General features: G+C 39.9%; 1 protein-coding gene across 1 annotated transcript; it reads left to right on the forward strand.

The window, feature by feature from the left end:
- The first annotated feature begins 1193 nt into the window (after positions 1 to 1193).
- On the forward strand, positions 1194 to 12234 carry LOC137816888 (uncharacterized). The gene is made up of 7 exons (XM_068620050.1): positions 1194 to 1384; positions 8852 to 9021; positions 9125 to 9429; positions 9516 to 9783; positions 10129 to 10361; positions 10574 to 11169; positions 11814 to 12234. The coding sequence occupies exons 1-7, from the start codon at positions 1194 to 1196 to the stop codon at positions 12232 to 12234; spliced, it is 2184 nt and encodes a 727-aa protein (XP_068476151.1).
- Positions 12235 to 14424: the final 2190 nt, after the last annotated feature.

The following is a 14424-nucleotide window of genomic DNA, read 5'->3' on the forward strand; positions in this document are numbered from 1 at the left end:
AAGAAGTTCGGAGGGTGGCTAAGGTAGGTTCGAAGAGAACGCCCAGCCACCCGGTTCCTTGTTCTGAAGCTCAGGGAGGTAGAGAAGGATCCGAAAGGCGCCTCTACTCCCAGATAAAGGAACAATGGCCAAATTGTGAAAGCAAGAGGAAGTTAGTATCGCCAAGAGTCTTTGGCAACCAGGAGAAATTCAAGCGATGGCGAGAAAGCTAAGGCCCGTTTTGATAAGGCAGATCAGGTGAGCTGTGTCTTAAGCCGTTAGTTGGGTTGAAGCTCGTTATTTGAAAAAAATGGTTTCGCGCTAAGGTTCGTTACCTTGAGGTTACAAGTTGTTAGAATGTTGTCATTCGAAAGCTGATGGTTCGAAGCAGTTAGTATACAATCGCGCTCGCAGAGTCACTAAGTTAATTTCGTCTAAGAGATTTATGCGAGGAAGATAAAATTGGCAAGAGAGATTATGTAAAGGAGCGGGAAATGTCATAATATAAGTGGCATTAGTTCAAAATACATGTACAGAAAAAGGGAAAAACCTATTACAAGTGAGTTTGTGTAAAGGAGAAAGCATAGGAATAATGGATGGAGGGAAGCAACTAATCTTCAGAAGGAACAATCTTCCCGTCCACCACCTCATTGTTCAGCGACACCATGGAGAGATCCAAGTCAGGGTACTGGCAGGCGAATTGTTCCAAGGCAACATCGAACCCAGCAGCAAGGATCTGGGCAGAGCTCAGCTCGAGTTCTTCAATCTGCTTCTTGAGCCCCTCGTTCTGCTGTTTTAGCTCTTCAGCTTGTTTCTTGAGTTCTTCAATTGTTTCCCGAGCTTGAAGGAGGTCCTCAGCAACCTTCTTGGATTCCGCCTGCGCCTGAGCCAGCTTTGTGGCAATCTTCCCATTTTCCTCTTTGGCCTCGGCGAGTTTGGCCATGGTGTCGTCTCTCTCCTTTTCAACTTTCCCCAAGAAGACCTCCCGATCAGCTGACCTCTTCTCAAGGGTTTTTACCTTGGCGGCATCTGCTTTGATCGATGCCTCCAGGTCAGCCACTTTGACGCGATAAGGGACCAGCTTGCTTTCCAGCTCGATCTTCTCCTGAGCTAAGAGCTGCACCTTATGGCGTAGATCGGTGGCCTCCTTGCGTGCCACCCGGAGCTCGGTGCTCATAGCATCCTCCACTCGGGAGTGATCGATCTCCGCGAGCATGAGATTGCAGGATAACTTCTCCACCTCAATCCTTATTGTGCGGTTCTCCTCTTGGAGCACGAAGATGTCATCGTGGAGTTTTTTGCTGGAACTCTCCACAGCTTTTGATATGATGGAGGGAAAATCCTCTGCCATCATCTTAAGTTTTGCTGAGAAGGGTTCCCACACCCTTTTGACCTCAAGGGAGAGGTTTGCTCGTGGGGGCACCAGGGGAGCCTGTTGTTGGTTCTCGCCACCACCTTCTTGAGTTGGCTGTTGAGTGGGAGCTTCTTGGCGTGGTGGCGACGACGGGGATTCGGTGATGATGATAGGCGAGTTGTGAGCACCTTCATCCCCGCCTAGTGCGGCTTCCGCGGTTGAGGCAGTTGAAGGAGGACCCCCGCCAGCTGATACATATGGCGTGGAGGCGCTCGGGGGGTTCTCCATGAAGTTGAGCTCGGCAGCCTCAACCATAGGAAATGCAGCTGCCAAGGGAACTTCTTGGACGGGTGATGCGGGAACTAGGGGGGAAGTAGTGTTGGAGGTGGAGCTGGCGTGGAAGGTGGTGTTGATGTTGGAGGAGGAGGTGGAGCAGGTGGTGAAGAAGGCGCCACCCTCTTCCTCTTGGTGATAAGGCCATCTTCGGTTGCCTCATCGTCTTCTTCTTCATCCTCTTGCACCACCTGAGGGGTTTTCCTTTTTGGCTTCCTGAGGATGAGCTTCTTGCGTTGTTGGGCGGGCTGGGCCTCTAAAGGAGCTGGGCCTTTAGGGGGCGATCCTTTAGGGGGCGATCTGCCCTGGGCAGCGGCGATCTCCACCACTGAATTGGGCACAGTTTGGGAGCCCGATGCCAACCCATGGGCTCGGGCGAGCGCCCTCAATTTAGCCAGTTTTCCCTTGCCCAACATGAGATCTGTATAATGCAAAGGTACATGGGTCAAATCAGAGAGAAAGATAAACACATGAGTCAGTATGCAAGTAAAGCAGATAAGTGGTGCGAAAAATAAACCCAAGTCTTGTGCACAACAGACAAGACGCCCAAAAACAGTTAACAGAGGTATCGCCAAGAGCAATAACTTAGATATTGAGGTGAGCTCTAACCTATTCGAGCCTCGAGTTGGTCTTCGAAGAACTCGAAGGAGATGAGCGCAGTGGTAAGGAAAGTGATGTTGGCGTCTGCCACGCTCTTCCAGAAGAGGCACAGATCTTTGTCCAAGGCTCCCATATTGTCAGGGCTTCTTGGCCTCCTGAAGCTTCCCTTGGATTCTTTATTTCCCTTGTTTACCCAGTACAAGGGAAAGCCGTCGAGCAGCGAGGCATCCTGGTCGTTTTGACGCACTTGGACAAATTTGCCTTTCCAATCCTTATAAGATTGCTGGAAGATAGAAAGGATCGACCTCCCAGCAATCCCATTCAGACTCACCCAAAGGTGATCTCCTGGATGCTTGGCTTCAAAAAGGAAGAGGAAAACATCCACTGATGCTGGCAGTACCAGATGTGCACATATGATCTGGAACGCCCTTACGAACGCCCAGCTGTTGGGGTGAAGCTGGGCAGGGGCGATGTCGAGCTCGGTCAGCAGTTCCCACTCGAAACGAGTAAAGGGAAGTCGGAGCTTCACCTTCTTGAAAAACGTCGTGTAGAGAAAGCAGAACGACTCGCCATCGCTCGCTTTGTCGTCAGCACAGATCGGCTCCTCAGGATGGCAAGGCAGCACGACCATCTTACTCTCATGCTCCTTGTGAAAAGAAAGATCCGACTGGTCCCCTTTCCTTAGTCGGAGTACCGCTGTTGCAGAGTTTATCGAAGAAGTTTCTTTCAGCAGTGCCGAGCTGGCCTAGGGGTAAAGTTTTTTATAGTCTGGAGTGGGGACGGAGGCTCCTCCGGCGACCGGTGGAGTAGCCTGAGCCACGTCAGGGTGAGAGGTTGCAGGCCTCTCAGCCTGGGAAGAAGAAGCACCAGGTGCTCGTGGTGGGTTGTGAGCTTGAGATGAAGGGTTTCGTGACGAGGGAGGAGGATTTGGGGTGATCTTTGAGCGAGCCATCGCGGAAACTGCAAAGGAAAAAGAAAGGGAAAGGTGAGCGGGGTTCGCAGAGGCTGGCTCGATCGTGAAAGAAGGATGAAAAATAAAAAAACGAACGAACGAAGGTTCGTTGTAGTGGAGACGAAGCCCTAAGTTACGAGAAGGGAGAAACAGGAGAAACAGCCCACAACGTATGCACCAGACAGTTAATGGATGATGCGAATCGGTTAAAATGCAGGAAAACTCAGCAGAAGAAGTAAAGGGAGTACCTTTTTATGATCAGAAGAACGATGAAGGAAGTTGAGAATCCAGGAGGTTGAAGAGCGTCGTGGGTTTTCGCAGAAGAAACTCAGAGCGTTTGAGAAAGCAAAGAGGTGATGGAACAGTAGAAGTGAAATGGGTTTAAGGGTTTTTCAAATGGTTTTGGAAGCGCAAACGACAACTAAAGGCAACCGTTGATGAAGCCACGTGTCGAGCGATTGGAAGAGTGTTTGGTGGAGCGTCAAGGAAGCAGAAAGTACAAACGTTTGGAATTCTGCGCCAGCGCCACGTAGATCGGTAGTGACGTGACTCCTTTAGTCTTTTCGCTGGACAAGTCTTCGCTTAAGACTGGGGGGCTTGTGTACCGCCCTGGTAGTCGGGAGTAATGACGTGGCGTCGAGCCATTATATAGGCGTGTTGGATGGCAGAAGGGGAGCAAGTCGGGGGGTTCGCGTAGACGCCAGTTATTAAGTTGGCGTGCTCCGATCTCCATCGTACCTGAACCGGCGGTCACCGGGTTGAAGATGAAGTCGCCAGATGTGAACCCAGGCGACCAAGTGATTGGAGATCGCCGAAACAAGGACATCGCCGAAGATGAAGGCAGATGGTCATTTCCCAGTTGGCCAGAGGATGAGCTTGGGAGATAGCACACTTGAACATACACGGTGAAGCAGGTAGGGCAGATCATGAAGGCGGCCGGCGAGACCACAGGGAAGGTGTATACGAAGGCACCCGAACTCGCCATTCAGAAGAGATCACGCTCCAAGGCATCTATGCACTGAGTATACCATGCATAAGTAACTTAGCCAAAGAAGAGTCAGAAGTAGCGCCCAAGTCAAGGATGCTCCAGATGATGGCACGTGTACAGCTGGATGCGAGCCACGTGTCCAGATGTGTAACTGCCAGGAGAGAGAAAGTGCCCAGGTATATAAGAGTTTCCAACGAACTTCTGAGGTACGGACATTCAGATTGTTTCTTTACGCTTGCGAGTCTTGAGTATACTGAGAGAGAACTGGTCACGGTTCCTTAGAGTTCTTGAGTTTTACTCTTAAGTAATTGGTGGTCCAGTCGCTGACTTGGGCGTCGGAGCGCGATCGGCCGCAGCGGCGTCGTTTCGTCTTTTGCAGGTTCTTGAGGTGGATCGCGGTGAAGGACGGAGGCAAACACGGCGCATACGTCGATCCAAGTTTGACGAGGCAAAGCTCCAGCGTTTTGGTCAACAGGCAGGATCACCTGGAAAACTACCTTCTTTAACTTCCCTCATTTTTCTCAAAGTAAAATATTTCTAAACACAAAGCTCTAGTCATGTCTTCTCATTCTTCAAAGTCTATGGAAAGTGATATGAAATCCATCAAATCCCTTTTGAAACAAATTTCCAAAGATATTCAATCAATTTCATCTAAACAATTGGAGAATGAGGCCAAAACTAATAAATTGACTAAAGCAAAGGATGAGAAGTCTCAAATTTCAAAAAAATTACATTCTCATGCATATACTCAAGTTTATGATTCTTTTGGGGAAGAAAGTCTTGGGATAAATGAACCACCCCCTAGGAGAGCTAGAAAAGAGAGACAAGAAGACCTAAAGGAGGTTAAGGTAGAGCTACCTCATTTCTATGGAAAAGAAGATGTAGAAACATATCTATATTGGGAGATGAGGGTAGAGCAATTTTTTGCTTACAACCATGTGAGTGAAGAAAAGAAAGTACCCTTAGCTACCTTAAGTTTTCAATGTGATGCTATGTATTGGTGGAATGCCCTAAAAAGAGAGAGACATCTCCACAAGGACCCTCCCATTACATCTTGCCTTAGGGGAGCCTTGAGATGTCGCCATATTCCCTCACATTACAATAGGAAGTTCATGGACAAGCTCCAAAGACTTCATCAAAAAGATATGAGTGTAGAAAAATATTGGCAAAATATGATATCATATATTGAGAGGGCAAGGATTAACGAAGACAACCATACCACCATAGCTAGGTTTCTAAGTGGTCTCAAACTTGAGATAAGAAACAAAGTTGAACTTTTACCTTATAGAGATTTAAATGACTTGATTCAACTTAGCATTAAAGTTGAAAAACAAATTTTGAGAAAACAATCAAGTCAAAAACAAAGTTCATACTATGTATCTTATGACAAGGATGAGTTCCATAGAGGGGAAGAACATATACAAGAAACATCTCTAGAACTTTCCCAAAACCTAACCAAGCATATCTCAAACACTCAAGCTAGAGAAATTCCATGCTTAGAATACCTTGGCAATGATCAATTAGCATCTCAATGTTCCAATGAAAGATCTATGATCATAAGGGACAAAGATGAGAATAGTAGCGAAGAAAAAGAAGCTAGTGAGAGTGATGAAAATGTAAAAATAGAAAAGCAAGAGAACCTTGTGAAACAAAAGGCGTGGGAGAAGAGTGTTCCTTCCCACAAGGTCATTAAACAAGGCAAGCACATTGAAAATACCCTTGAAAACATGCTTCTTGTTGAACAACCTAGCCTTACCTCTTGTAAAGGAACACTTGCAAGCATAAGCAAAAAAGAAGAGTCTTTAAAAGAAGCTTGCATAGATAAAGATAAAGTAGATTATTTCTCATATGTGCTAGGATATCACCAATTGAATGTCAAGTTATCTATAAGCATCTACAAAAACAAATTTTTATGTGAGGTAGTGCCTAAAGAAACTTGCCATGTCTTATTGAGACAACCATTGCCAAGTGTACAAATTCTCATAAACAATGGTTGTAACAACGAGACTATCTTTACACATAAGAGAGAAAGTCTTCATGAAGGAGAACTCATGGGTCAAATTAGAGTTGATAAAACTCTAGCGCTTTTAAAAGGAAAACTTTTGTCCCCCATGAGAAAAGAGGTTCAAAGACATTACCTTAGGTACAATTGTTTTCAAACTACACCTAAGGCAATGTCTCAAGAACTCTATACTCCTTCAACTTTTGCAAATGATCCTTGGGAAGACACAAATTTCATATTAGAGCTTCCTAGGACAACAAAAGGTTTTGATTCCATTTTCATGGATATGGATAAACTCTTCTCTAGAGAAGTGATACATCCTCATGGTTTATCTTCAAGCATAGTGTTAGATAGAGCTCCAAATTTCACAAACCATGATTTGAGGATTCTCTAGGGAAAACTTGCAACTAAGTTGTACACTTTAAATTCTTATCATCCTCAAAAGCATGGTCAAAATACATTTGAAAATCTACCTCTTTCTACTATGCCTAGAATAATCATAAAGGACAAACACAACTCTAGAGATGAGCATACATACCATAGTGTAGTTCACAAAACTACCAATATTTTCCCATTTGAAGTTGTATATGGACTTAATCCTCTTTCTCCTTTTGATTTATTACCCCTTCCTAATCCACATACCTTTGTGCATAAGGAAGGAGTTACAAAAGATGATTTTGTTAAGAAAATGCATGAGAGGATTCAAGAACAAATACAACAACAAATAGAGAAATATTATGAGAAGTTGCCAAAAACAATAGAAAAACAAAAGGAATGGCAACTTCCTAAAATTAATGTTTACACAACTGCTCAAACTAACACATTTGATTTGTTTGATGACTCACAGAGATGGACATTTGATCCTGGAGGACGAGCCTAGTTTTCAAAATAGGAATAAGGTTGTTGTTCGAGATCAAAATTGTAGATCTGAGGACAGATCCTCTCAACAAGGAGGGGATGATGGAAACCATCCAGCCGCATACATCCACATAATGATGATGAAGAAGAAGCATTGGATTTGAGGACAAATCCTTTTCAAGAGGGAGGGGATGATAGAAGAGGCCCAAGCCCATGATAGAAAAAGCCCAAGCCCAAGCCCAAATACAAGTTCAAGCTTCAACTTAAGCACAACAAATAGAAGATATGGGCAAACTAAGCATCATTGGATGTCTTTCTTTGTAATTACTTTTGAGTATTTTTAGTAGAACATAAAGGGAGGTGTAGATATAAATATAAGAGGTGCAAATGTATAAAGCTAAGTCACACCTTCCATGTGACACAAAAGAAGGTGTAGGTATAGATTTAGGAGGTGCCAAAAATAGAAACCAAGTCACACTTCCCTTGTGACAAGGAATTGGCTCCAAATTCAAATGCTTCTCATTCAAATGGCTCATGTATTTGGAAGATTAAATTGAATAGTGAAATGCTGCCAAAATTTTGCCATTCTCACTCCTTGCCTAAACTCTCTTAGGAATAGGCTTTTAATCTTCATTTCACCACTTGTTGCCTAAATTTAGTGAAATGCAGTACTAGTATTAGTAGGAGTACTAGTATTACTAGAAGAACTAGTGTTACTAGCAGTACTAGTATTACTAGGAGTACTTGCATTAGTAGTATTACAAGCAGTACTAGTATTACTAACAATACTAAGAGTTCTAGTATTACTAATATTACTAGTAGTACTAGTATTACTAGCAGTACTAGTCTTACTAGTAGTACAAGTATTACTAGCAGTACTAGTATTAGTAGTAGTACTATTATTACTAGCAATACTTGTATTACTAGCAGTACTAGTATTACTAGCATTACTAGAATTACTTGAAATACTAGTATTAGTTGAAGTACAAGTATTACTAGTAGTACTAGTATTGCTAGCAGTACTAGGATTACCAGCAATACTAGGATTACTAGCAGTACTAGTATTACTAGAATTACTTGCAGTAATAGGATTACCAGCAGTACTAAGATTACTAGTATTACTAGCAGTACTAGTATTACTAGCATTACTAGTATTACTAGTATTACTAACAGTAGTAGTATTACTAGGAGTACTAGTATTACTAACAGTACTAGTAGTACTAGCAATATTACCAGTATTAGTCGTACTAGTATTACTAGCAGTACTAGTATTACCAGTAGTGCTAGTAAGCAGTACGAGTGTAACTAGCAGTACGAGTATAACTAGCTCTACTAGTATCACTAGCAGTACTAGTATTACTAGCAGAACTAGTATTACTAGCAGTACTAGTATAAGTTGCAGTACTAGTTTTACTTGAAGTAATAGCAATACTAGTATTACTTTTAGTACGAGTATTACTAGCAGTACTAGAATTACTAGCAGTACTACTATTGCTAGGAGTACTAGGATTACTAGCAGTATTAGGATTACTAGCAGTATTAGGATTACAAGAAGTACTAGGATTACTAGTATTGCTAGCAGTACTAGTAGTACTAGCAGTATTAGCAGTACTAGTATTACTAGCAGTACAAATATTACTAGTATTACTAGAAGTACTAGTATTACTAGCAGTACTAGTAATAATAGTACTGCTACTAATACTAGTACTGCTAGTAATATTAGTTTAGCTAGTAATACTAGTACCGCTAGTACTGCTAGTAATACTATACTACTAGTAATACTAGTGTTGCTAGTAATACTAGTACTGCTAGTAATACTAGTAATATTAGTACTGCTAATACTACTAGTACTGGTAGCAATACTACTAATCCTAATACTGCTAGTAATCTTAGTAATACTAGTACTGCTAGTAATTCTAGTACTCCTAGTAATACTCGTACTGTTAGTAATACTAGTAATACGGTACTGCCAGTAAAAATAGTAATACTAGTATTGCTAGTAATACTAGTAAGCTAATAATACTTGTACTGTTACTACTGCTAGTAATACTAGTACAGCTAGTAATACTATTATTGTTAGTAATACTAATACTGTTAATAATACTAGTACTGATAGTAATACTAGTACTGCTACTACTGCTAGTAATAATAGTAATACTAGTACTTCTAGTACTGTTAGTAATACTAGTACTGCTAGTAATGCTAATATTGCTACTAATATTAGTACTACGACTAATACTAGTACTGCTAGTAATACAAGTACTGCTAGTAATGGTAGTAATACTAGTACTGCTAGTAATACTAGTAATAGTAGTAATACTAGTAATACTAGTACTGCTAGTAATACTAGCAATACTAGTACTGCTAGTAATACAAGTAATAGTTGTAATACTAGTAATACTAAAAATACTAGTTATACTAGTAATACAAGTACTGCTAGTAATACTAGTACTGTTGTAATATTAGTACTGCTACTACTGCTAGTAATACTACTACTGCTAGAAATACTATTACTGCTAGTAATACTAATACTGCTAGTAATACTAGTACTGCTACTACTGCTAGTAATTCTAGTACTTCTAGTAATATTTGTACTGCTAGTAATAGTAGTACTACTAGTAATACTACTACTTCTAGTACTTCGAGTAATACTAGTAATACTAATATTGCTAGTAATACTAGTACTGCTAGTAATACTAGTAATACTAGTACTGCTAGTAATATTAGTTCAGCTAGTAATACTAGTACCGCTAGTACTGCTAGTAATACTATACTACTAGTAATACTAGTGTTGCTAGTAATACTAGTACTGCTAGTAATACTAGTAATATTAGTACTGCTAATACTACTAGTACTGGTAGCAATACTACTAATCCTAATACTGCTAGTAATCTTAGTAATACTAGTACTGCTAGTAATTCTAGTACTCCTAGTAATACTCGTACTGTTAGTAATACTAGTAATACGGTACTACCAGTAAAAATAGTAATACTAGTATTGCTAGTAATACTAGTAAGCTAATAATACTTGTACTGTTACTACTGCTAGTAATACTAGTACAGCTAGTAATACTATTATTGTTAGTAATACTAATACTGTTAATAATACTAGTACTGATAGTAATACTAGTACTGCTACTACTGCTAGTAATAATAGTAATACTAGTACTCCTAGTACTGTTAGTAATACTAGTACTGCTAGTAATGCTAATATTGCTACTAATATTAGTACTACGACTAATACTAGTACTGCTAGTAATACAAGTACTGCTAGTAATGGTAGTAATACTAGTACTGCTAGTAATACTAGTAATAGTAGTAATACTAGTAATACTAGTACTGCTAGTAATACTAGCAATACTAGTACTGCTAGTAATACTAGCAATACTAGTACTGCTAGTAATACTAGCAATACTAGTACTGCTAGTAATACAAGTAATAGTTGTAATACTAGTAATACTAAAAATACTAGTTATACTAGTAATACAAGTACTGCTAGTAATACTAGTACTGTTGTAATATTAGTACTGCTACTACTGCTAGTAATACTACTACTGCTAGAAATACTATTACTGCTAGTAATACTAATACTGCTAGTAATACTAGTACTGCTACTACTGCTAGTAATTCTAGTACTTCTAGTAATATTTGTACTGCTAGTAATAGTAGTACTACTAGTAATACTACTACTTCTCGTACTTCGAGTAATACTAGTAATACTAATATTGCTAGTAATACTAGTACTGCTAGTAATACTAGTAATACTAGTACTGCTAGTAATACTAGTACTGCTTGTAATACTAGTACTACTAGTACGGCTTGTAATAGTGGTACTGCTAGTACTACTGGTACTGATAGTACTACTAGTACTGCTAGTAATACTAGTACTGCTAGAAATACTAAAACTACTACTAATACTAGTACTGCGACTAATACTAGTACTGCTAGTAATACTAATAATACTAGTACCATTGTAATACTAGTACGACGAGTACTGCTTGTAATACTAGTACTGCTAGTAATACTAGTACTGCTAGTAATACTAGTACTGCTAGTAATACTAGTACTGCTACTAATACGTGTATTGCTAGTAATACTAGTACTGTTAGTAATACTAGTAATACAAGTACTATTAGTACTGTTAGTAATTCTAGTACTACTAGTAATACAATTACTGTTAGTAATACTAGTACAACAAATAATATTAGTAATGCTAGTACTGCTAGTAATACTAGTACTGCTAGTAATATTAGTACTGCTAGTACTACTAGTAGTGCTAGTAATACTAGTAATACAAGTACTGCTAGTAATACTAGTACTGCTTTTAATACTAGTACTGCTACTACTGCTAGTAGTATTGCTAGTAATACTGGTATTGCTAGTAATACTAGTAGTACTAGTACTAGTAGTAATACTAGTAATATAAGTACTATTAGTACTGCTAGTAATACTAGTACTGCTAGTAATACTAGTACTACTACTGCTAGTAATACTAGTACTGCTAGTAATACTAGTACAACAAATAATATTAGTAATGCTAGTACTGCTAGTAATACTATTAATACTAGTATTACTAATAATACTAGTACTGCTAGTAATACTAGTACTGCTAGTAATACTAGTACTGCTAGTAATACTAGTACTGCTAGTAATACTAGTACTGCTAGTAATACTAGTTGTGCTAGTAATACTATTAATACTAGTAATAGAAGTACTGCTAGTAATACTAGTACTGTTATTAATACTAGTACTGCTACTACTGCTAGTAATACTAGTAATATTAGTACTGTTCGTAATATTAGTATTGTTAGTAATACTAGTATTGCTACAATTGCTAGTATAACTAGTAATACTACTACTGTTAGTAGTGCTAGTATCACTAGTACTGCTAGTAATACCAGTACTACTAGTAATACTGGTTCTGCTAGTAATACTGGTGCTGGTAGTAATAGTGGTACTGCTAGTAATACTGGTACTTCTAGTACCGCTAGTAATGCTAGTACTGCTAGTAATACTAGTACTGCTATTAATTCTAGTACTGCTAGTAATACTAGTACTGCTAGTACTATTGGAAGAGGGAAAAACAAAACCTCACAAGAAAGACAAGAGCCAAGACATGAGCATCCAAAGCCAAACCAAGAGCGTCTAGGGCAAGGGAGGAGTGTCTAGGCCAAAGGGGAGGAGCGTCTAAGCCTATGAGAGGAGCGTCTAGGACCAATTGCTATGTCCATGGCCTAGCAAATGGATGAAGATTTGTATATGCTACATGAATGCCCATTAAGGGTAGCTTAGTATTAGTGTAGTGTAAATAGCATAAACTTGATTCCATGAGACTTGACCTAGATTTGCTAAAGATTTGGTCACGTTCTAGAAGGATCCTCCACTAGGCCGGCCATGTGCCATGTGATGTAATTTGCATTTCATTTTGTTTAGCATTAGGGTTTCATTATGGTCTTCCTTAGCCTATAAAAGGAGGAGCCAACACGTTGTATTTTTAAGACTATTTTGAGTAATGAAATGCTGCCCAAGTGCCATTCAAATTGCTCCTAGCCAAATTCTCTCTAGAATTAGGTATTTAGTCTTCAACCTTCACTCTCAAATGGAGATGGCCGAACCACTCCAACCCTCACTACTCCTCATGCACCTTCAAGGCACCCATACTTCCTAGGAAGGCCTTGTTCCACTCTCCTCCACTAAGCTTTTGCAATCATCATCATCAAAATCAAAGAAGAGCTCATATGAATACCATGATCAACTTGTTAATTACTTCTTTAATTACGTGATTAGACGGTGAGTGTGTCTTCAAGGGCTCCAAGTGCCCAAGAAGCCTCACCTAGGGCCGACTAGTGTAGAACTATCTAGTTTAGCAATTATTAATTGTTTTTAATTGCATCTCTTTGCTTAATTAGTTATGCTTTTCAATTGTGTTGCTTTGTTTAAGCTTTGTTAATTCTTGCTTGGTTAATTAGTTAGCTTGCATTTGTTTTCTTGCATTAAAATCTGATTTCTCCAACTTAATTGTGTTTTAAGTGGTTTACTAAGAGAAAGCTTTGTGTGAAGACATTGAGGGATAGTTTTTGGCTAAGGCAAAGGCTTGGTATTTAAGTAGTCCACTGTGACTCACCTCCCTTACCTGGAAAACTACCTTCTTTGACTTTCCTAAATTTTCTCAAGGTAAAATACTTATATACACAAAGCTTTAGTCATGTCTTCTTCTTCTCATTATGCAAAGTCTATTGAAAGTGAAGTAAAATCTATAAAAACTCTTTCGAAAGAAGTTTCACAAGCTGTGCAAATGATTTCATTTAGACAATTGGAGAATGAGACTAAAATTAATGAGTTGACTAAAGCCCAAGAAGAGAAGTCACAAAAATCAAAAAAATCTCATACTCATGCATCCCATTCTAAAAGTAATGAGTCTCTAGAGGAGGGTAGCCTTAGAATCAATGACTATTATCAACCACCCCCTAGAAGAAATAGGCAAAGGGAGGAAGAGAGCCCAAGGGAAGTAAGGGTAGACCTACCCCATTTCTATGGTAAGGAAGATGTAGAGGTATACCTAGATTGGGAGATGAAAGTAGAGCAACTCTTTGCTTGCCATAGGGTGAGTGAAGAAAGGAAGGTACCCTTAACAACCCTTAGTTTCCAAAGCAATGCCATGTATTGGTGGACCTCTCTAGAGAGAGGCCGACGTCTTAATAGGGAGCCTCCCATAGAATATTGGAATGACCTTAGGGGAGCCCTAAGACGTTGCCACATACCTTCCTACTACCATAGGGAGTTAATGGACAAGCTCCAAAGACTCCAACAAAAGAACATGAGTGTGGAAGAGTATAGGCAGAAAATGGAGCTCTACATGATGAGAGCATCCATTAGAGAGGAAGAAATCACCACCATATCTAGGTTTCTAAGTGGGCTCAACCTTGAGATAAGGGATAGACTAGACTTCTACCCTACCAAGACTTGAATGACTTGGTTCAACTTTGCATTAAAGTTGAACAACAAAATTTGCGCAAAACTTCAAGTCAAAGGGTGGGTTCTTACTCCAACTTTTATTCCAAGAACGACTTTAAAAGGGAGGGTAGCACATCTAGAGACGAACCCAAAGAAACTACCAAACCTTTAGTGCCTCCACCCCATCCATCCGTGCTAGGGACACCAAGTGTTTTAAGTGTTTTGGAAGAGGGTATGTGCAAGCGCAAGGTCCAAACCAAAGGGCTTTGTTCTTAAAAGGAAAAGATGAGTACACTAGTGGTGAGGCTGAACCTAGTACACAAGAAAAGGGGGAAGAAGAGAGGATAAATCCTTTGGAGGAGGACTTATTGATGATTCAAAGAATCCTCCACAATCAACCTAGTG

Source organism: Phaseolus vulgaris, unplaced genomic scaffold (assembly GCF_000499845.2).
Source record: "Phaseolus vulgaris cultivar G19833 unplaced genomic scaffold, P. vulgaris v2.0 scaffold_12, whole genome shotgun sequence".
Classification (NCBI taxonomy): Eukaryota; Viridiplantae; Streptophyta; class Magnoliopsida; order Fabales; family Fabaceae; genus Phaseolus; species Phaseolus vulgaris.